This window comes from Bos indicus x Bos taurus, unplaced genomic scaffold (assembly GCF_003369695.1).
Source record: "Bos indicus x Bos taurus breed Angus x Brahman F1 hybrid unplaced genomic scaffold, Bos_hybrid_MaternalHap_v2.0 SuperScaffold_100136, whole genome shotgun sequence".
Taxonomy (NCBI): Eukaryota; Metazoa; Chordata; class Mammalia; order Artiodactyla; family Bovidae; genus Bos; species Bos indicus x Bos taurus.
Window position 1 is genome coordinate 607,848 of NW_020867068.1, and position 24,084 is coordinate 631,931.

At 39.3% G+C, this 24,084-nt stretch overlaps 1 protein-coding gene across 1 annotated transcript; it reads right to left on the reverse strand.

Moving 5' to 3' along the window:
• Window positions 1-183: 183 nt before the first annotated feature.
• Window positions 184-22,296, reverse strand: LOC113888448 (multidrug resistance-associated protein 4-like). Its single transcript, XM_027535575.1, has 4 exons — window positions 21,896-22,296; window positions 21,386-21,491; window positions 6,518-6,652; window positions 184-2,025 (listed from the first exon to the last, which is right to left on the reverse strand). Exons 1-4 carry the CDS (start codon window positions 22,027-22,029, stop codon window positions 2,005-2,007), a joined length of 396 nt encoding a protein of 131 aa, XP_027391376.1. The 5' UTR covers window positions 22,030-22,296; the 3' UTR covers window positions 184-2,004.
• Between the last annotated feature and the right edge of the window lie 1,788 nt (window positions 22,297-24,084).

The following is a 24,084-nucleotide window of genomic DNA, read 5'->3' on the forward strand; positions in this document are numbered from 1 at the left end:
CATGGGATCAGCTAAGGTCATCCAGCCAGTGACCCAGCTTGATCTTTCCTTCTGCCCTATCCCGATTCTTCCCTCCTGATTCCATGGTGTTGATTCCAAGGGCAGCCCTGATAAACATCCCAGCACTAAACTCAATCTGAGTCTAATTCCAGAGAACCAGCCTGCAACATGTATCAGAAAATGTTCCAGTACTTAGGGAGGATTTTTATTTGAAAATTACTGGTTACACATGTACTTATAACATTTTAAAACCCCTAAATAAAATATAATATGGTGGAAATAAGGACTTTTTGTGTGAATATCATTACTTTTGGTTTAAAATCCGTAACCTAATGTTGTCTGGCCAAAATGAAATTAAGCTATATATTAATAACAAAAGAAAACTATTATGTTGAAACACATGAAAGTGCCATTTTATACAAAAGGCTGAATGTTAGCAGTTCCACATGTTCAATCTAATAGAAAAAAATCCATTGGCATTTGAAATTTATAGAACATTATACTTATAAATAACTCATGGGTAAAAGATATAGTTAATGAATTAAATTAGGAATTGGAAAATACATAATACTTTGGCTGTTGATTGGTGTAAGTATCAAAACTTGTAGGCTGTAGCTAAAGTGGATCTCAGAAAAAATGTCAGTTTTATATAACTTAGGTTAGAAAAATAATGATGTTATTAATCTGTTTGCAATTTGAGAATTTAGAGAAAAAAATCTCAAAAAGGAAAAGTTGAAAGAAAGAATGATATGATGAACTAGAAAGAAAAACAGAGCATCAATCCAGCAAAAAGTTGATTCTTTGAAAAAAGGAAAAAGTTATACAAGATTACTCATAAAAAAGAGAAGGTTCAAAGAAAATTAAGAGGCCAAAAGAACACAGAGATGCTGCAGAGATTAAACATGTAAGATATTGTGAATAAATTTGTGTCAATCAAGCTCAAAAAGCACGAGAAACAGATCCACTTTTAGAAAAATGAAACTTATCAAAATGACCCTGCAGAAATAACACATTGAATAGGAAGAATATAATTATTGAAAGTTAACCAGAGAATGAAGGCTAACAACACTGTGAGTGTGATTAATGCCACCAAATTGTGTGATTAAAAATGGTTATATGGTATTATGTTATATATATTTTACCACAATTTTTTTAATGTAAAAAATAAAATCTTCTATCTAGAAGACAGTCTAGAACATGTCTGTCCTTCATTAGCAAATCCCCTGGAAGGGTTCCTACTTTGATAAAGAATATTTTCTCTTCCTTCTATTTTAGAGGGCTTCCCCAGTGGTTCAGTGGTAAAGAATCTGCCTGCAATGCAGGGGACGAATGTACAATATTGTCCTTCTGTATTTTAACCATATGTTTTTTGGAGGGTGACACCTCTCTCTCCTATAATGTTACTTAAACTACATTACTGTATGTTTTTCCTATTACTTTTCTCTGTCGTATTTTAACCAGAGGTCTTTGAGTGGAAAATGGATAGTAGTTCTGTTAAAGGAAGTGGTGATACAAAATGGCATCATCACACAGTCTTCAAGAATCCCTAATATAATTAGAAAGTAATATGTAATTCTGGGAACAGAAAAAAAAAAAGCTGTGAGAACTTCGTCTCAAATGTTAGAAAATGAGTTTGGCTCCAGAATCTCTCAAGACACAAAACCAGCTCTTACTGGTGGCCTGCACCTCTGATTTGGATAAAAAAGAAAATAGTATTACATATAAATAAGCATAAGAAATCCTTTTGCAAGAGCTTGAACTCACTGAGTGAAGCTGGAGAAAAAATTATAGATTAATATTTGTAATATGTAAATATCTGTTGCTGGTGTAAAAAAAGTATAATATAATTTATGCAGGGCAGAAACCTATTGGAAAAATGCCTTTGGAATAGACATGAACTCATGGTAGAAGCACAGAGTCAACTTAGAAATTGTGAAGGCTGATGGTTGTCCACTTGTCATTCATAATATTCATTACCACATGGTCACTGTGAGTGATATCTGGTTATTTTCTTTCAGAGTGCACCTGAGGGGGAAAAAAGACAAAAAACACATATTTATGAGTTTTAAACTCCTTCTTCTAAGGCAACACATTCTTAGGTCCACTGCTTCACGTGAAGCAAATCTTATCACTACTAGAGGCACAATAGGAAAAACCAGGGGTGTATTTATTCAATGGAGGAAGTAGCCCCATTAAAACCTTCATTGGGGCGGACTTAATGCCAAACAACCCATAGATACACATGAGTTCTGATCATTCTGATTCACAGATATGCTTTATCACTAGAGTAAATTGACAAGTAAAATCATTTTACTGACTCAAAGCCTGGAGAGAAATTAAAAACAAGGTGACAAAGAGGCTGGGAAATCTATTAATACTCTCTGCCCAAGGGTTTCTCATTTTCACGCATAAAATGAGCACAACAAATTTGGATGTTAGTATCAGGCTGTATTCCCTGTATTTTATAAACTCTTATTGACAAGCATTGAAAATAAGGAGTACAAAATGGAGAAAGCATAATACTACGTTCTTGCCTGGAGAATCCCACGGACAAAGGAGCCTGGTGGGCTACAGTCCATGGGGTCACAAAGAGTCGGACACGACTGAGAGACTAATACACACACACATGTAGTCATTAAAAAGAATGAGATAACCATATGCATTGATATAATCTGAGATACAACACTGAGTGAAAAAATAAAGGATAGCTATCATTTGTGCTTAGAAACAGGAATTTTCTTCCTGATACACAGAACATCTCAACAGAACAGTCAACAGTGGTGCTGGGGCTCCACCTTGGGGGGGAGCTGTGTGATGACAGGAGTGGAGAGTGATTTATCTTTAGTTCATAAATTTTAAAAAAGTTTTTAAATTTTGTAGCATTAGATAAGCCATGTGTTTTAAAATATATTATTATAAATACATTTTAATTGTTTAGAGCAGTGGTCCCCAACCTTTTTGGCACCAGGGACCCAGTTTCTGGAAGACACTTTTTCCACAGACAGGGCGAGAAAGAGGAGATTCAGGTGTAAAGTGAGCAATGGGGGCAGCAGCTGAAGTTTGCTCCTTTGCACACCACTCACCTCCTGCCATATGGCCCAGTCCCTAACAGCCCACGGACCATAACAGTCTAGCCCAGGAGTTGGGGACCCCTGATTTAGAGTCTCTAAAGCTACTTAAACTATGGGTGTATTTTTTATTACTGGAAGGCAAGTCTTCTGTCTACACCCTTTTAAAAATTGATCCGACTTTTATACTGTAAAACACTTTATATTTCAATGCCCTTAAGCATCTGCTCTCTCATCTGATCCCTGTAATGAGTGTTAAGAAGCCGGCAGGGCTGTAATCCCTGCTTCACACACAGCTGAGGACCTGAGGCTTAGAGATCTTGGAGGACACAAGGCCACGTGGATGCTAAGTGCCTCTTCCATCTATTCAAATGGGTCCAGGCTCCCAGAGCTCAGATATGAGGATTTTATAACTTCTGGGCTCTATTAGGTGATTTCATGAATAGACAAAATGACATCTCTGTTGCACACTGGGAACAAAGAAATTTCAAAAAACTTCAACCTGGCCTGCTTCATCACAGAACAGAGTAGATGACAGGCATTCATTCTTTGAGCTGAACTGTGTCCCCTCCAATTTTACATGTTGAAGTCCTAAACACCACCGTAGCTCAGAATGTGACTGTTTGGAGACAGTATCTTTAAAGAGGCAATAAAACTAAAATGAAGTCATACAGGTGGGTCCTAATCTAACAGACTGGAGTTCTTATAAGAAGAGGAAATCAGGACACAGGCAAACAGAGGGAAGTCCATGTGAGACACTGAGAGAAGACGGCATCTCCAAGCCAAGGAGAGAGACCCGAGAGGAAACCAACCCTACTGACGTCTTGACCTCAGACTTCCAGCCATAGGGCTGTGAGGAAATACGCTTCTGTTGTTTGAGTCACCTGCTCTGTGGTCTTTGTATGGCAGCCCTACCAGACTAATGCCCCCTTCAGCTTTATGAATCCAAAAGGTATTTTTTCTACTATTTCATGGATCAGGGTCAATCAGACAGTGATCAGTTCACCTGAACTATTTGTTCAAGAAAATGTGATGTGGAAGCACCTTCTCCCAGATGTTGGGTTTCCTCTCAAAAGAATGAATTCTGTTCTATTAGAGTGAGAACCTTGTGACTTAGGCTAATCAACCCATTGTTACAGCTCTGAACAAGGCATTGATATCTGATGCTTGCAAATTCAAAAAACTGATAGTCTGACAGCTTATCCTCCTAAGAGGATGTAAAGTATGCAGAAGTAATATCAAAATGGGATGAGAATCAAGAACTGCATTTCTTTCTGTAGAGGTGACCTGAGCCAGTGGCAGGACTGAAATCTAAGAGTGAGGTTTGTTCACCCTGTGAACTTGAGTGACCACCTCCACCTTGGGTACCATGTGAAAGGAGCAGTGTTCTCAGACTTGGCACAGAACACAGAACCTAGGTCTGTACTCAGCCTCCCCAGTGATTCCCCCTCTGTGCTCCCTGGACCAGCTCTGTGACCTTGGGTAAGCCCTGGACCAATCTCTTCATCCATGACATGCAATAAAAAAGGGCAGTCATGAGGATTATGTGAAATCATACATGCAAGAACTGTGTAAAATAAATTATAAAAAAAACTACACAAATATAACTTACCATTAATATTGTTAGAGTAGGGGCAGGATTACTAGACTAGGAATCACAAGATTTCTAATTCTATGACCTATGTCTGCTTCTGTATGTATCTTATGTGACACTTGATTTAAAACATATACTTAAAGAACAGATTTCTAATTCTGTGTCTGCTGCAAACTAGCTTAACACCAATTATACACACAGGACCACATTCCTTCTGAGGACTTAGTTTCCTCACCTATAAAATGAGGATGTTGAACCCTATTATCTTATCTGGCATATCTAAAATTCTGAGATCAATTTCTCATCACTCAATGACTTGATCATACATAAGGATAATATAGTTTTTTAAATGAACACTTTGACACATAAGTGTCATCACACATCTCTTTGATGTATAATGCCTAAGATCAAAAGAACAAAAGGGTTTTAAGAGTCCTTGCTGCTTTGTGACTTGGTTATATGGGAAATCACTAATGATTATCAGGTCTCAGGAGGGAAACTCTGACTCGGAGACACTCTAGATGAAAGCACTCTGTGAATTTTAGGCACAAAAAATATAGAGTTTCATGTTCAGCTTCTCAACATTTGCATACAATATAGTACTTACAAAAAGCTATCTCTTCCTACCCTATGAACAGTGGAAGGTACTGGTGTGCATTTCCTCATTTATAAGCAGGACTGAGATGAAACAGTGACAGAGGAATTTAGGCCACATTTTAGATACATTTTTCATACAGAAATACTGTTAGATACTGGGGCATGTTTTCTTTAACAGATATTTTAAATATTACACAAGTAGTTTTATTCTAATTACAAGTAAAAATTTGGGAAATGCAGAAAAATATGAAGAAGGTAAAATGCATCCATAATTTAATACCCAGAGATAAATTTTCAATGGGGAAGCCTTACCACATACAGTCTGAAGCCTCATCCCACCCAAAACCATGCATCTCAAACAGCAAGAGCACCACATCTTCCCTCCCTCCATCTTCCCATCAATGTCAACCCCACCTTGCTCCAGAATGAATTACAGGCGGCTTCATGACAATGGCTAAGTCCTTAAACTAGACCTCAGTTGTCACATCTGTCCAAGACACTATCACCTCACATTTGTTAGAAAGACACCACGTGACTGAATGTCACTCATCGAGGACCTTCCTCACACCATGTACAGTGCTTAGTGCTCTCACCCACCTCATCTTCAAGCACCATTCAGAGTACAGTGTTAAGGTATTGTGAATTCCTGATTTATCCTGGTGGCAACATACCTTCTTCTGGAAGTTACAGGGAGCATGGGCAGGGAGGGGGTAATTGAATAAAATTCTAAATGACAAAGAATTAGGGATTAAGTGACATAACATGTAGGAGTTTTCTTTACAGGTTAGAAACAGAAGCAACTTATACCTTTTCCTGGTAAATATTCCCAGCCTCAAAATATTCCAGAATTTTTTTCCATAAACTCTCAAATTTCATGGATGTTCCTGGACAGCACTTGCATCACAAATGTGCTGAGAACCAATCAGAATGAAACATAAAGGGTCTGCAAAATGAAAGTGTTCTGTGCTCTAAGGGAATCTGAACCTAGGGTCCAGTGTGTGGTGAGTCCTATCTGAAATCTGTCTGTTAGGCACAGGCGCACATGCACAGAAGCACACATTCATCCTAAACCCTACCCCCACCACTGCTGCAGATTCTCAGCAGACCTGCTTTCAACTGCCACATGTTGTTAAGACCCAGTCATTAAGCTTAGTTTCTGGAGGTTCAGGATTGAAAAGGGCACAGAGATCCTGGGTGGATATTCTGAAGACTGAACCTGGAGACAAACTGTAATTACAACACCCTGCAGCAGGCTCACCTGTTTTGCCATTTCAGTGAGGGCAGAGGCCTCTGCCTTGCCCAGTTTTTGCACCATCTTGTAAAACAGGCTATCTGTATTTTGCAGCAAATCATATGGCCGAGTATATTCTTTCTGTCTCCCTGAATCCAAAACCTGTTAATCAGCAGAAAGAAACCAATTAACACCAGTGTTTCACAGTAACATATTGTGTGTGTGTGTGTGTATGTGTGTGTGTGTGCGTTAAGTCACTTCAGTTGTGTCAGACTCTTTGCAACCCCATAGACTGTAGCCCATCAAGTTCCTCTGTCAATGGGATTCTCCAGGCAAGAATACTGAGTGGATTTCCATTTCACCTCCAAGGGATCTTTCCGATCCAGGGTTTGAACCCATGTTTCTTATGAGTCTCCTGCAATGACACATGGGTTCTTTACCATGAGCGCCAAATGTTTCACAGTAATATTAAACTTCGACAATATAGAAACAGGCAGGAAAGGGAGAATAGGGAGAATCTATTTGGGTGGTAGGTCTGGCTGGTGTTTAAATGGTTTGATTCCCCTGTTTTACTAGGCAAACAAAGGCCTAACCTGATCTTTTATTATTATAAGGTTATAGGAAAGGAAGAAAATAGAAGTTTTATAGTATGATTACAGACACTCAGCAGTATGTAGCATCTTATATTCTGTCCAGGGCATTTGGGGTTATTATTATTAGTTAATGCTTTTAGCTCTCAGACTCTGAGTTTTGAGGGATATTTATACAGATACACAGAGTTGGAAAATAGCTTGATTCAAGAAAATGGAAGTCAATTTATCTAAAAAGCATGTTGATGTCAGACAAACCAGATGGCAGGGCCCTGACAGCAAATTGTCAAATTGGTTTGACAGAATCTGAGCAGTATTTGGGAAAAAAGAAGATGCTTCTTGAATTTCTTTATGGTTCTTGGTTACTGTCAGCTGCTAAGAGGGGCAGAATCCTTTATCTGAGAGGTTAAGATGTTTCTTGAAGTTGGCTGTGGTTGTAGTTTATTATTCTGAGAGTATAAGACTGGCAAAAGAAGCTGCTACATAGCAGCTTTAGTAGAATTGCTCTGCAAAAAAAAAAAAAAAAAACCTCTAGAAATCCAATTTTCTCCTTGGATAAGATCAAAGAAGCAATTAAGAAATTGAGCTTGTAATTCTAGTGATCATGGACCACACAGCACATGCAGGCAGCCCAATCTGAACTGTCTAGGACCTGAACCTGTTTTCACAAATTATCTTTCACTGCTCCTTTTTATTTCTTTCTAAATTCTTTCCTTACACCCCTTTTATTGCTCATTAATACGTCTGCCAGTTTTCCCGGGTAGCTCAGATGGTAAGAATCCACCAGCAATGCAGGAGACCCTGATGCAATTCCTGGGTGGGGAAGTTCCCGTGGAGAAGGGATAGTCTACCCACTCCAGTGTTCTTGGGCTTCCCTGGTGGCTCAGACAGTAAAGAATCCACCTGCAATGCAGGAGACCTGGGTTCGATCCCTGGGTTGGGAGGACTGGTGGAGGACAGCATGGCAACCCACTCCAGTATTCTTGCCTGGAGAATCCTATGGACAGAGGAGCCTGGCCGGCTACAGGCCATGGGGTCACAGAGAGTCAGACACAGACACGACTGAGTGACTAAGCGCAATAGGTCTGCTAATTGGAAATTGAAAGAAAGAGGAAGGAGCTCAATTCTCACTTTCAACTAATTAGTGACTTTGGTTAATGATTTTTTGGGGGGAGGGGAGGGAATGTCTGAAACAATTTGCTCAAGTGATATAACTATAAAAACTGTTCTGATGTTAAGTAGTGCTTCTTCATTTAGAGTAAATGTATCTTAAGAGAGTATGCTGAAACTCTAAACAAGACATAGGTTGTTTTTCCACATCTAGGTATTACAGTTAATTCCATTCTTTGTATTTAATTAGAAATATTTATTAAATCTCATAAAGTCCATTTTCCTGTTAATCTTTTGTTCACTTCTGTGGGTAATTGCTAAGGGCAACTCTCTCAAAAGAGCCCAAGAATAATAGAATCTGTCACATTCACATAATAATTTATATCTTCTGCAACTTGGCCAATTCAGATGCTCTTAATGTACAATTTTACTTAAGTATAACATGACAGAACATAACTACTCATTCTGATGTCAAGGAAGAAAAAGTACAATTTTAAAACACAGGTCTCCAAACGCCTATGGTCAACTAATCTATGAAAGAGTAGTCAAGAGTATACAATGGAGAAGACAATCTCATTGACAAATAGTACTGGGAAACCAGGACACCTACATGGAAATAAATGAAATTAGAACACACTAATTTTTTTGTATATATACAACCATACAAAATATTCCATATACAAAATAAACTCAAAGTGGTTTAAAGACCTAATATAAGACTGGATATTATAAAACTAGAGGAAAACACAGACAGAATACTCTTTGACATGAATCACAACGTTTTATTAGATCAGTCTCTCAAAGCAAAAGAAAAAAGCAAAAGTAAACAATGGGACCTAATCAAACTTAAAAGCTTTGAACAGCAAAGAATACCACCAACAAAATGAAAAGACATCCCCAAATGAATGGGATAAAACCAAATGTAACCGACAGGGGTTTAATATCTAAAATACACAAACAACTCATATAACTCAATATCAAAAAACCAACCAAAAAATGGACAGAAGACCTAAATAGACATTTCTCCAAAGAACACATACAGAAAACAAACAAGCACATGAAAAGATGCTCCGCATCACTATTTATCAGAGAAATGTTAATCAAAATCATAATTTGGTATCACTCACAGGAGTCAGAATGGCCATCATGAAAGAGTCTACACATAACAAATGCTGGAGAGGGTGTGGACAAAAGGATACACCTCCTACACTATTGGTGGAAATATAACCTCGTTCAGCCACGATGGAAAACAGTATGGAAATTTCTGGAAAAAATGGAAAATAGAGCTGCCATATGATCTAACAATCTCAGTACTGGATATGTATCTATAAATGACAAAAACCCTAATTCAAAAATACACATACAACAATGTTCATAGCAGCAGTACTTAAAATAGCCAAAATATGGAAACAAGCTAAGTGCCCATCAACACATGATTAGTTTAAGAAAATGTGATACCACACACACACACACATACACACACACTTATGCACAATGGAATATTACTCAGACCATAGGAAATGATGAAATATTGCCATCCGCACCAACATGGGTAAACCCAGAGAATCACACTAAGTGAAGTAAATCAGACAGAGAAAGGCAAATATGATATTATTTGTATGTGCAACCTAAAAACTAATACAAACAAATCTACATATAAAACAGAAATAGACTCACAGAAATGTAAAACAAACTCAGTTACCAAAGATGAAAGGAGAGGGCATATAAATTAAGACTATGGGAGCAATAGATACAAACTACCATAAACAAAACAGATAAACAAAATCAGTTCAGTCACTCAAACATGTCCAACTCTTTGCAACCCCATGAACCACAGCACGCCAGGCCTCCCTGTCCATCGCCAACTCCCAGAGTTTACTCAAACTCATATCAATTGAGTCGGTGATGCCATCCAACCATCTCATCCTCTGCAGTGCCTTTCTTCTCCTGCCCTCAATCTTTCCCAGCATTAGGGTCTTTTCAAATGAGTCAGATGTTCACATCAGGTGGCCAAAGTACTGGAGTTTCAGCTTCAACATCAGTCCTTCCAACTAACACCCAGGACTGATCTTCTTTAGGATGGACTGGTTGGATCTCCTTGCTGTCCAAGGGACTCTCAAGAGTCTTCTGCAACACCACAGTTCAAACGCATCAATTTGTTGGCACTCAGCTTTCCTTATAGTCCAACTCTCACATCCATACGTGACTACTGGAAAACCATAGCTCTGACTAGACAGACGTTTGTTGGCAAAATAATGTCTCTGCTTTTTACTATGTTGTCTAGGTTGGTCATAACTTTCCTTCCAAGGAGTAAGCATCTTTTAATTTCATGGCTGCAATCACCATCCGCAGTGATTTTGGAGCTCAGAAAAATAAAGACTGACACTGTTTCCCCATCTATTTGCCATGAAGTGATGGGACCGGATTCCATGATCTCAGTTTTCTGGATGTTGAGCTTTAAGTCAACTTTTTCACTCTCCTCTTTCACTTTCATCAAGAGGCTCTTTAGTTCTTCTTCACTTTCTGCCATAAGGGTGGTGTCATCTGCATATCTGAGGTTATTGATATTTCTCCCGGCAATCTTGATTCCAGCTTCTGCTTCTTCCAGCCCAGAGTTTCTCATGATGTACTCTGCATATAAGCTAAATAAGCATGTTGACAATATACAGCCTTGACATACTCCTTTTCCTATTTGGAACCAGCCTGTTGTTCCATGTCCAATCTAACTCTTGCTTCCTGACCTGCATATAGGTTTCTCAAGAGGCAGGTCAGGTGGTCTGGTATGCCCATCTCTATCAGAATTTCCCACAGTCTCTTGTGATCCACACAGTCAAAGGCCTTGGTATAGTCAATAAGGCAGAAATAGATGTTTTTCTGGAACTCTCTTGCTTTTTTGATGATCCAGCAGATGTTGGCAATTTGATCTCTGGTTCCTATACCTTTTGTAAAACCAACTTGAACATCTGGAAGTTCACAGTTCACGTATTGCTGAAGCCTGGCTTGGAGAATTTTAAGAATTACTTTACTAGCGTGTGAGATGAGTGCAATTGTGTGGTAGTTTGAGCATTCTTTGCATTGCCTTTCTTTGGGATTGGAATGAAAACTGATTTTTTCCAGTCCTGTGCCACTGCTGAGTTTTCCAAATTTGCTGGCATATTGACTGCAGCACTTTCACAGCATCATCTTTCAGGATTTGAAATAGCTCAACTTGAATTCCATCACCTCCACTAGCTTTGTTTGTAGTGATGCTTCCTAAGGCCCACTTGACTTCACATTCCAGAATGTCTGGCTCTAGGTAAGAGATCACACCATTGTGATTATCTGGGTTGTGAAGATCTGTTTTGTACAGTTCTTCTGTGTATTCTTGCTATCTCTTCTTAATATCTTCTGCTTCTGTTAGGTCCATACCATGTCTGTCCTTTATTGAGCCCATCTTTGCATGAAATATTCCCATGGTATCTCTAATTTACTCAAAGAGATCTCTAGTCTTTCCCATTCTATTGCTTTCCTCTATTTTTTTGCATTGATCACTAAGGAAGGCTTTCATATCTCTCCTTGCTCTTCTTTGGAACTCTGCATTCATATAGGTATATCTTTCCTTTTCTCCTTTGCTTTTCACTTCTCTTCTTTTCACAGATATTTGTAAGGCTTCCTCAGACAGCCATTTTGCTTTTTTGCATTTCTTTTTCTTGGGGATGGTCTTGATTCCTGTCTCCTATACAATCAGTCCTGTGGCCACTGCTGAGTATAACACAGGTAACTATATCCAATATCCTGTAATTATCTATAATGGAAAATATTCTGAAAAAATATATACATATTTTGGTGAATCATTTTGCTATACATCTGAAACTAACAAAATATTGTAAATCAACTATATTTCATGCTTACACGGAGAAGGCAATGGCACCCCACTCCAGTACTCTTGCCTGGAAAATCCCATGGATGGAGGAGCCTGGTAGGCGGCAGTCCATGGGGTCGCTAAGAGTCGGACACGACTGAGTGACTTTGCTTTCACTTTTCACTTTCATGCATCGGAGAAGGAAATGGCAACCCACTCCAGTGTTCTTGCCTGGAGAATCCCAGGGACGGGGGAGCCTGGTGGCTGCCGTCTATGGGGTCACACAGAGTCGGACGTGACTGAAGTGACTTAGCATAGCATAGCATAGCATAGCATAGCATCATGCTTACAAACAGGAGTAACACACAGCCAAAACACATTTGAGGAACACTTAAGTAAATTTTCATTAATTTCTGAATTGATTCTGCAAACATTTATTGCAAATTTAAGTGCAATGATGGCACTTTGCTAGATGCTGTGGAAGATGAAATCACATATAAGCCACAGACCCTGCCCCTAGGGAGCCTGTACTGAGAGGAGAGAGAGAGAAGAAAATTTCAAGTGTCTATCATGCAGGGAAAAAAGCACAAGAAGGGTTTAGTAACAGAAGACATGACTTCTGGTCAGAGGTTCTGAGGATGAGCTTCAAGGAGGAGAGAGGGCAATAAACTAGACCTTGAAGAAAGGACAGGAAGAGCATTCAGTAACAGGGGTAGGTGGAGAGGGGTCTTTCCAGACACATGGACTATCATGGGCCAAGTGTACTGGAGATGAGCCTGGCAGCTCCTTAAGGACAGAGTTATGTAGTTTTCCTTGTTTGCTGTTACATCTCAGGGCCCTGGCATTGTACAAGATGAGTTACGGGCACACAGTACATGCCGGTTGAAAGTTCAATACAAATGAAACAAAATTCAGTGTGTGACTGGGTGAGCGGCCAATGGTGTGATCTGTGAAGACTACAGGGTGAAATCAAGGGGAGGATGAGTCCAGCTGGCATGGGAACAGGTAAGGCAGGGGATACAGGGATTACAGGATGAGGGATGTGGACCTGGAGGACCACATGCCTCAGGTTGATGGCTGTGGACAAGACGGAGAGTGCGAGGGGAAATGAGGGAGGGACAAACCAGGGCTCAGGATGGAGGCTTCAAACTCATTTATGTCAAATACTGGAAAAGATAGAGAAGAAAATAGAGAGAGAGGAGGGGGAGTTGGGAGGAATAGGAGTGCAGTGCAGCCACAGATATTCCAGGGAGCTGTCCTACACATAAAGATTAAATGGAGCCACTGCAAGATATCCAATTAGTTTTCATTGGCAGGATGCCATCACTGATAATGGAGTGGCTGCAGGGAGAGGTGGAGGCAGGAGAGGCTGGAAGAAAAGCCTAGTAAGAAAAGATGCCAGGAACAGTTTTCACTACGGTGACAAACATTAAAGGGAGATCCCATTAGGGACAAATAGAGTGGGGAGGTGAAGATCTGAGTATTAGACCTCTGATTTTGGCTGCTAGGTGACACAGGGACAGTTGTTCAGCCTTGGAAGTTGGGTCCCTCATAAAATGGGTTCTTGTGATTTTCTCAGTGACTGGACACTCAAAATTTTTTCTTAGGTCCTGAAATAATAAATCATTCTTCTTACCCATGGAATGATGAATGCTGGGTCATGGTCACTTCCATAATTGCTCTCCCAAATCTGCTGCTTTTGCATGTAAGCACCCCCTTCATATGCACGTAAGCACCTCCTTCATAAGGTATTTCTTCTCCCTAATTGTGCTCTCTACTTCCATATTAGTTATTTTTCCTCTAAAAACTTGAATGCAAGCTCTTGGCGTGTTTTTGAAGGAGATTTCTCTTCTGAAATGTTCTAACTGTATCCATGTAGATGCTTATGAAAGAAAAATTCCACGAAGGTAAAAAACAGAATTTAAGTAAAGCTCTAGTTAGGTTTGGGCTGTTTTTTTTGTTTGTTTGTTTGTTTTTCAGGTGGGTATATTACAACAGTTTCTGGGTTTGATTTCTCTGGCAAAAATACTTAGCAGAGATTTGAGCAGAGGAAAAGAGGTAAAGAATATGCATAAGATTGTTTACAAATAGAAGAGGTGGAATTTGAGATTCCTGGTCCTGGTTTTGGTCCTTCATCATTCATTTCCAAAGAATAATGGCAGACAGTGAAAATGTTGAACACAGACAGGTCACTGTTACAGCAAGTGCAGATTTTCATCTGCCTCCTTTGCTCTTGCTTCTAGGGAGAATGCAGGTGATATGAAGACTGGAGTGTGCAGAAGGGAGGGTAGAACTATGCTCTTGGCTGAAGAGAAAACAGGTCCCAAGCACCCAGTGAATCCTAAGAACTACAGGAAGAACCCATCTTTTAACACAGAGACAGAGGTGAGTATTAGGAGAAAGAGGATTTCTAATTTATCTGTCTTTTCCCACTGTTTTGGAGGGAGTAAGAAAGATTTAAATTAGCTGTCCTTATGACTCCATTATGTTTAATAAAATTAAAATTGAGAGACCATCTTTATAAAATAGAATTCTGAAATATTAATGGTACTTAATGAACCAAAGTTGAGTAAATCCCTTTGAAGGGTCAACACAAAAACACAGCTATTAACCAAGTCAGTTGTTTCCCAACAAGTCTTTTGCTTAATTTATTTAGAGTAAACAAAACTATTTCAAACAGCCGAGATAAGAAAAGGAGTGAAAAGCAAAGGAGAAAAGGAAAGATATAAACATCTGAATGCAGAGTTCCAAAGAATAGCAGGGAGTGATAAGAAAGCCTTCCTTGGTGATCAATACAAAGAAGAAATAGAGGAAAACAATAGAATGGGAAAGACTAGAGATCTCTTCAAGAAAATTAGAGATACCAAGGGAAGATTTCATGCAGAGATGGGCACAATAAAGGGCAAAAATGGTATGGACCTAAAAGAAGCAGAAGATATTAAGACCAGGTGGCAAGAATACACAGAAGAAGTGTATCAAAAAAGATCTTAATGACCCAGATAACCATGATGGTGTGATCACTCACCTAGAACCAGACGTCCTGGAATGAAAAGACAAGTGGACCTTAAGATGCATCACTATGAACAAAGGTAGTGGAGGTGATGGAATTCCAGCTGAGCTATTTCAAATCCTAAAAGATGATACTGTGAAAGTGCTGCATTCAATATGCCAGCAAATTTGGAAAACTCAGCAGTGGCCACAGGACTGGAAAAGGTCAGTTTTCATTCCAATGGCAAAGAATGTTCAAACTGCCACACAATGCACACATTTCACATGTTAGCAAAGTAACATTCAAAATCCTTCAAACTAGGCTTCAATAGGATGTGAACCAAGAACTTGCAGATTTGGAAGCTGGATTTAGAAAAAGAGGAACAAGAGATCAAACTGCCAACATCTGTTGGATCATAGAAAAAGCAAGAGAATTTCAGAAAAATACCACCTTCTGCTTCATTGACTACCCTAAAGCCTTTGACTCTATGGATCACAACTGTGGAAAGTTTTTCAAGAGATGGGAATACCAGACCACCTTAGCTGCCTCCTGAGAAACGTGTATGCAGGAAAAGAAGCAATAGTTAGAACTGGATATGAAACAACAGACTGGTTCCAAGTTGGGAAAGGAGTACCGCAAGGCTGTATATTGTCACCTTGCTTATTTAACTTCTATACCAAGTACATCATGTGAAATGCCAGGCTGGATGAAGTACAAGCTGGAATCAAGATTGCTGGGAGAAATACTAAACACTTTAGATATTCAGATAACACCAGCTTTATGGCAGAAAGCAAAGAGGAACCAAAGAGCCTCTTGATGAAGGCAAAAGAGGAGAGTGAAAAAGATGGTTTAAAACTTAACATTCAAAAACTAGGATCATGGCATCCAGTCCCATCACTTCATGGCAAATAGATGGGGGAACAATGGAAACAGTGACAGATTTTACTTTCTTGGGCTCCAAAATCACCACAGAGAGTGACTGCAGCCTTAAAATTAAAAGACGCTTACTCTTTGGAAGAAAAGCTGCAACAAACATAGACAACATCTTAAAAAGCAGAGACATTACTTTGCTGACAAAGATCCGTATAGTCAAAGGTATGGTTTTTCCAGTAGTCATGAATGGATGTGAGAATTGGACTACATAGAAGGCTGAGTGCTGAAGAACTGATGCTTTTGAACTGCAGTGTTAGAGAAGACTCCTGAGAGTCCCTTGGATTGCAAAGATCAAACCAGTCAATCCTAAAGGAAATCAACCCTGAATATTCATTGGAAGGACTGATGCTGAAGCTGAAGTTCCAATACTTTGGCCACTGATGTGAAGAACCAACTGATTAGAAATGACCCTGATGCTGGGAAAGACAGAGGGAAGGAGGAGCAGGGGACGACACAGGATGAGATGCTTGGATGACATCACTGACTCAATGGACATGAATTTGAACAAACTCTGGGAGATGGTGAAGGACAGGGAAGCCTAGTGTGTGGCAGTACATCAGGTCTCCAGGAGTCAGTCATGACTGAGCAACTGAGCAACAACAAAACAAAACCCTACCTTTCTGTTTTGTGCAATATATTCATCACTGAAACAAAATGAACTTGTTACAAGAAATGACAACCCACTCTAATATTCTTGCCTGTAGAATCCCATGGTCAGACAAGCCTGGGAGGCTACAGTTCATAGGGTGGCACAAAAATCAGACACAACTTAGCAACTAAACAACAACAGCTTCAGCACCTATAACCACAGGACTTCATGGTGACAACCCTGTTGGTTATGCCTGTTATCAACATCTGTCACCTCCCCAGCCCCTCCCTCAGGCTGGCTGCCTGCCCTCTGGAGCGTCAGTTTGTAGCAGGTTGACTCATCTCATGTCCACATTAAAGCTTTCAGAACAGACAGTCACCTGCTTTACAAATCCAATATCCCTTGGAGATATTCAGGGTTCAGTTCCGGAATACCAGAATATAGTGAATATCACAATACAGTCAATTACACAAAATTTCTGGCTTCCCAGGCTGTATAAAAGTTATATTTAGACTACACTGTAGCCTAGCAAGTGTGCAGCAGCATTATGCCTGAGAAAACAATGTACAGACCTTAATTTTAAAAAATAATTTATTGCTAATGGGTGTACCTATGGGTGATTCTTGTTGATGTATGACAGAAAACAAAATTCTGAAAAGCAATTATCTTTCAATTAAAATTTAACTAAAATAATAATAATAATTTATTGCTGAAAAACACTATCATTGTAGACTTCAGCAAATAACACCGAAGATTGCTGATCAAGTACTCTTGAGAGTACTTGCCTGGAGAATCCCATGGACAGAGGAGCTTGGTAGGCTGCAGTCCATGTGGTCGCTAAGAGTCGGACCCGACTGAGCGACTTCACTTTCACTTTTCACTCTGATGCTTTGGCGAAGGAAATGGCAACCCACTCCAGTGTTCTTGCCTGGAGAATCCCAGGGACGGGGAGCCTGGTGGGCTGCTGTCTATGGGGTCACACCAAGTCGGACATGACTGAGGCGACTTAGCAGACACAGACACGGAGTGAGCAAATGCTGTTGGAAAAATGGTACCTATAGACTTTCTCAACTTGCTGACAAACCTTTAATTTGTAAAAACAAAAAAAAATGTACTATCTGAGAACTTCAATAAAACAAGGTATGCCTGTACCTCTAAAGCAAGCAATAAAGAAACTGATTCAAAAATCAAAGGTTTGAAAAGTAACTATTTGTTATTTGTGATGATTTGCTGAATTGAAAACCAACTGGTAATCAGAAGCTCTAGATCAAAATATAAGATCTACACCTGGGGTGATTGGAGCACAGAGGACAATTCCCAACTCTGAAGCTGGGGGATGCATGTCTGTTAGTCCTCTAAGGTCTAATCCTGCTGTTCCAACAAGAGGAGTCAGCAACCACAAACATTTCAGACCAAGATGTAAACAAGTGGCTGAGTTTACATCTCCTGGTGGGACCTCCCTGTGACATCACTGATGACCTCAATCAGGGACCTTTAAACTGAAGGTCTCCCAACATAGGAGTAGGAAGGGCAGCTCTGCACTGAAGGACAAGGTCATCATGGAAAACAATAATTTTGTTTTGTCAAAAAACAATGACATCCAGTCATTGCAAAGGTGATAGGCTCCAAAGAGAACCCTCACATGTCTCTTCTCTCTCCATCTTCCCCATTCACCCAGATGCTTGGTCTCCACACCCAGACACCAGCATCGATTCCTCTCTCCCCACTCAGGTCCCACATTCAATTCATCACTTGGCTCCTCTTCCTTACCTCCCCCAAATCCAACCATCTCACCATTTCTACTGCAGACACCTTAGTCTCAGCCACCAACAGTCAAGAGAGGCACAATTGTGAGAGAGAGGGAACACTGCATTTGGAGAATTGAAGACCATCAATGGTTTTAGCTGTAAAGGAAGGAGGGGGAGCAAAGTGGGACAGAACTAGAAAGGTGGAGAGGGTCCAGGCTGTAAATTGCTCTGTTAAAGCATGTTAAAGATTCGTACACTAATCAGTTGAGAAAAAATTGAGGTTACAGAAATTTACCAGAAGATAGGCTTCCCTGGTGACTCAGATGGTAAAGAATCTGCCTGCAATGTGGGAGACCCTGGTTCAGTCTCTGGGTTGGGAGGATCCTAGGGAGTAGGAAATGGCAACCCATTCAGTATTCTTGCCTAAAAAATCCCATGGACAGAGGAGCCGGGCAAGCTACGGTTCATGGGGTTGCAAAGAGTCAGACATGACTGAGAAAGTAACACACACGAGAGATTAAAGCATTAAATGAATTGAACATACTTTGATAACAACCACAAAGCTGATTGGTTCAGGGGATACAGACGTTCACATCTGTGAACCAGGTGCTGAGGGATAAGACTGAGGGATAACTAGCGGAGAGGCTTTTCAAAACTCTGTCCTTCCTCACTGTTTCCCTAACCAATCACACATTTCAAGGTGACAATATTTCTAAGAATTAAGATAATAAAAATAATCTGCTACTATTAATACTGGGAATACCAAAAATAAAAGCTGCAGGGTACATTTAGGAACAAAGAATTTATTTGAACAGACCCCTAACTGAGCTAGATCAAGCAAAAACTTTCTGCTGCTGCCTCTAAAGCCTGACAAAGGGCTTGAAACAGGTAAATTTTACAGCATTATTTACTTATTATGGAAGAAGGATGCTTTGGGGGGACAGTCTTCAAAATATGCAGTGCTAAGGAGATAAGAACAACAAAGCAAACAAGAAAAAGGAGAGATGAAAGGCTACTTTTCCAATTAGCATTCAAGAACACAAAATGAGGGTTTAAGACTACTAGGTGCTAAAAAAAACATTTCTGGAATTTGAGCTACTCTACTGTAGTCTTGGAATTTAACCCAGTGCTCATGAAAGTTTGCAGGTGGGGGGGGGTGAAGTTGGCTTCCTACTGAGTTGCTCTAGTCCTAGACACTGGCTAAACTAACTGGAGCCTAGAGTATCCCTGTGCTTAGGGGATGCCGCCACTCTATCGCTTGGGACTCCTTGGAGCTCACTTCTGTATGTCACAGCTCGGTTGAGTGAGGCTACAGGGCAGTGCTTCACCAATCCGACAGCCTGATATCTTATCTACTCAATGTCCCTCACTGATGATCCATCTGACAATGCATGTGAAATTGGAAGGCGGGGGTGTGGTGGTGATATTCCAGAAACCGTCTAAGAAATCAAGAGACAGTTCGATATCATAAGACAATAAGAAGGTTTGGATGTACGACTGTTTATTACTGATTATTACCTATTTTGTGTGGACCATCAAACATACCTAAATATATCTTGCATTCTTTTGGACTGACTTCCCCTGTGGCTCAGACGTAAAGAATCTGTCCTGCAATGCAGAAGCCCTGGGTTTAATACTTTGAGTTGGGAAATTCCCTGCAGAAAGGAATGGCTACCCACTTTAGTATTCTTGCTTGGAGAATCCCATGGACAGAGGAGCCTGGCAGGCTACAGTCCATGGGGTCAAAAAGAGTCAGACCATGACTGAGTGACAACACAGCCTTTTGGGATTATATGCAGCCAAGGTTTCTTCCTCTGAGCCATGCTTTCTATATCATTTTATAAAGCCACACACTAAACATTTACTGAACTCAGCGAGCAGCAGAGGGAAACAACAAAAAAAGAAGATGAAAAGAGATAAGGAATGAGGGAGGAAGGAAAAGAAAATAAGGAAGAAATATTAAATTACTGAGAGGAAAGAGCAATCAAATCTGGAGGGAAGATCCTAGACAGGTGTCTCAGAGACCAAAGCTTGGAGCCTACTGCATGTGCAGTGCCTAGACCTACTGTGTAAGAGACTTATTAGTTGTTTATCTAGTCTCTCGCCTTGATTTGCCTTCCTTTCTAAACTCCTCACCTGTGAATGGCACAGGTTCAGTCTCTGCAAGTCAGATTTCATAGGCTCTCTGGCAAGCTGGCCTTTATTTCAAGGTTTGTGCCAGTAAGCGGGCACTAGAGGGAGACTGAAAGTGGGACAGAGCTAATGTTCTATCTGACTTGGGCTGTTCCTGCCGCGTCACCCCCCACCCCTCAGCAGTGGGGACCTGACTCCAGCTCCAAGCTTCCATAGCACTGGAGAAATAGCCCCATCATGCTTCCTCAGCACGTAAGACCAGCAACTGGGAAGTGACCCTCTTGGAGGCTTGAGCACCAACTGTAGGGGCTCTCTTCTGAGTTCTAGGTCTGAATATCTGTCCTAGGACATGGTAGCTGCTTCCCTAACACATTACCCAGTGTTTACCTTTCATGTTATTCTAACCTCCTATTCTTATGTAGCAACATTTCCTATATTAAATCCTTTCACGTTGAATACTGTTTTTCCACCGCAGCCCTTCTTCGCCCTGGCTCGGTTTCACCCAGACCACTCCATCGTAGTTCCCCTTGACAGAAAGAGATGAAAACTTCTGCAACCTCAGCCAAACAACCTCCTGGCAACCTTAAAATGATGAGGTTAATTTTTTGATTAAAGGGGAATCAAAGAAACACTGCAAACAACCTGTGACACAGAGTGAAAATGACTGTGTTCTAGCCTCTTGAAATATGAAGCTATAACTTGGGTTTGGAATATTTTCATGACTGGATGTCTTAAAAAATAACAATTCAAATATATTAATATTATATGAAAATATAAGGTTATTGGATATATTATTTAATAGCACATTTTGAAAGTAAAGTTAATTACTCGAGTTATTTTCAGGTATGAAAAGAGAAACCAAGAGAAGATTAAATTACTGGAGGTTTCTATCAAGTTTTACATGGAAGGATCAGTGCAAAATTGAATATAAGTGAAAACAACTGAAATGGTGTGGGTCTTACCAGTATCCGTTCACAGTCAATAACGGTGCTCAACCTGTGTGTGATGGTTAGCACAGTGCAGTCAGCAAATTTCTCATGGATTTTTTTTTGTATTAACTCACCAGTTCTGGAATCAGAGAAGTTGATATACTTCAGTGAAGACAGGAAAGGCAGACAAGAGTTAAAAATTAAAAATCAATGCTTTAACATATAATCTTGTTCCTAAAAAACTAACTATAAAAAGTCTATTTAGAAATTTACTATTTTTCATAAAGTGATGGAAAATAGTCTTCCCTTGAAATTGCTTGAAACTATCAGAAGCTGAAATCCAGCTCCTTAGGATGCCTCATAACAATATTAACAGCATATAACTGTCTTGCTTTCTTCCTTTGTTTTCCTTTGTGATTAACATTATTAAAAGATATCTGTGGGTCAAAGAGAGCATAGAAACACTTTTCAGCATCACTAAATGTTTTCCATTTACTACATTTACAATTTGGATTCCAGGTTTCATGGACCTCAGCTACATACCTTGGATCCACATTGGATGTGGCTTTGTCAAGAATCAATATCTGATTTTTCCTGAGAATAGCCCTAGCAAGGCACACTAGTTGTCTCTGTCCAACACTCAGATTCAATCCTGATTCTGCTAATTTGGTATTCATTTCACTAGGCAGAGCTTTGATGGCTTCTTTAAGTTGTACCTGTGGATACAGAAAGAACAAAATTTCGAAAACAAATGACTGCTGAAGTAGAAAAGCCTCTTAGAATGTTAGAGCTTTGAAGTCCTCATGACTTCTTATGTATCTTACATATACAGCCCTGTGATGGGAAAAGCTGTTTCCAGTTAGTGTTCACTGAGAAAGATGGTTGGTAGAGTCAAGTCAGGACAGAAAGATCTCAATGTCCCCCCATCCCTGCCACATGCCATCCACCAACAACCCCCAACTAGGAATTAGTTCAGAAAGTCTCAAAAATTGAAGCTATTTCTCCCAATGTGGTTTAAACAGAAAATCTAAAAGGATCTTTATGGTTTAATCAACTTTACCAAAGTACATTTTGCATAAGAGGTGGTACATTAAAAGGAATTAAAAAGAAAAATTAGAGAAAGTATGGTTCTCTAAAGATATAATCTTATTAACAATTTACAACTTTTTAACGTTTAAAATAATACAAATTTAAACAATGGAAAACTCCATCTTATACATTAGTAATCCTGGGACATTTCCCAAGCTTAGTCTATAAATAGTGGACCAGTCAAGTGCATTTTCTTCAATATCATAAATGTCTTCCAGTGAATGAAAACTCACAAAAACAAGATAAAATATTACATTTTATCTCCCCCACAATATGGATATATGTGATGTTAATACTAATCTATCTTCATAAAATAATACTCATAAGATTAAAAAAACAAATCTTTAACTACCAAATATAATCTGAAAGAACACTTGGTGGTAGGGGTCAGTTCAATGAATATTCATTTTGGAGAAATATTATGGAGCAAGAAGCAAATTCAGGCTGTATTTAAAGTGAAAGAACAAAGAAGAAATACACTTCTAATTAAGAAACCAACAGATCGATGGCCAATAAGTTATGTGACACAGTACAACGTCAGATAACAAAACACCAAGGGTGAATGAGTAGCATTTTTGTGATATCCTAAATGCTGGAGCACTTCCACGAATGTGATCCTGAACTGTGCTCCTGATGGAATCTAATCCCTAGAAAGCAGAATTCTGAGTCAGGATTAAATATGGTATTGGTATTTAGTGACAGCATACAAGGTGTACAAACTCTAAAGGGTAAAATTTGAATTGTGGTGCAAGTGGTTGGTCTTTGTTAAGACTGACATTCTAACTTCAAAGAAATAATCTCACACTTACTCCTGAGTTGGATGACATCACAAAACTAATCTGGTTTTTTTTCTTTTCCTTCAGGTTGTCCATATCTGCTTCATGACAAATAAGAGTTTGTAAGGGGTAGTGTTTTTCATAAAAATACTGTTTTCTGAGACACTGCATTTATTTATGAATCAGGAATAGTTATGAGATAATATGAATATCAAAGCTCTCTGTAGTGTAATCATAAAATCAAGGTATAAAGTATTAGAATGGAAGAAAAGGGCAACAGATGCAGTAGACAATAATAATTAGAAGTTACAACTGGAGAATCTGAACACATTAGACGATAGTGTAATATTACTGTTTTATTTCTTATTCGAGATAATTGTGTTAGATTATGCAAGAGAATGTCCTTGAAAAGGATAGAGATTGTGTCTCTTGATGACTGTGATAGACCCAGAATCTGCAACGATGCTTAAGAAGCTCTCAGAATATTTGTTAGCAGTGTGAAGGCAGAAGTGAATCTCATCATATGACATATCTGTTCCTATAAATTAGAAAGTAAATCCATATAGACAGTTTACATATAAACACTACTATTACGTGGTAAAGGATTATATTCTAATAACATTTTTTTTTACTGGGCTTTAGAATATCACATCACACTATTAAACTGTGGAAAGCAATAAAAAGTTATAATTTAAGGAAAGTGGAGCAAATAATACTATTCAAAATGTACATCTCAATATGAAATGCTTAGATCATTTTTGAGGTTGGGAAAATAATGGAATAGAGCACAAGTTGATGAAAAACAATAAACTGAACTTATAAGGTAACCCTATTTCTGTTATCATAAACATTTTTAAAGTAACCTGC

Bases quoted from the DNA above. Each gene is read 5' to 3' on its own strand.
- LOC113888448 (XM_027535575.1), bottom strand. From the start codon at position 22,029: ATGAATACCAAATTAGCAGAATCAGGATTGAATCTGAGTGTTGGACAG. The intron at 21,492-21,895 runs GTATGTAGCTGA...CTCTGATTCCAG, and splicing joins ACATCCAATGTGGATCCAAG to AACTGGTGAGTTAATACAAA. The intron at 2,026-6,517 runs GTGAGCCTGCTG...TTTCCCCCTCAG, and splicing joins TCACTGAAATGGCAAAACAG to GTGCACTCTGAAAGAAAATA.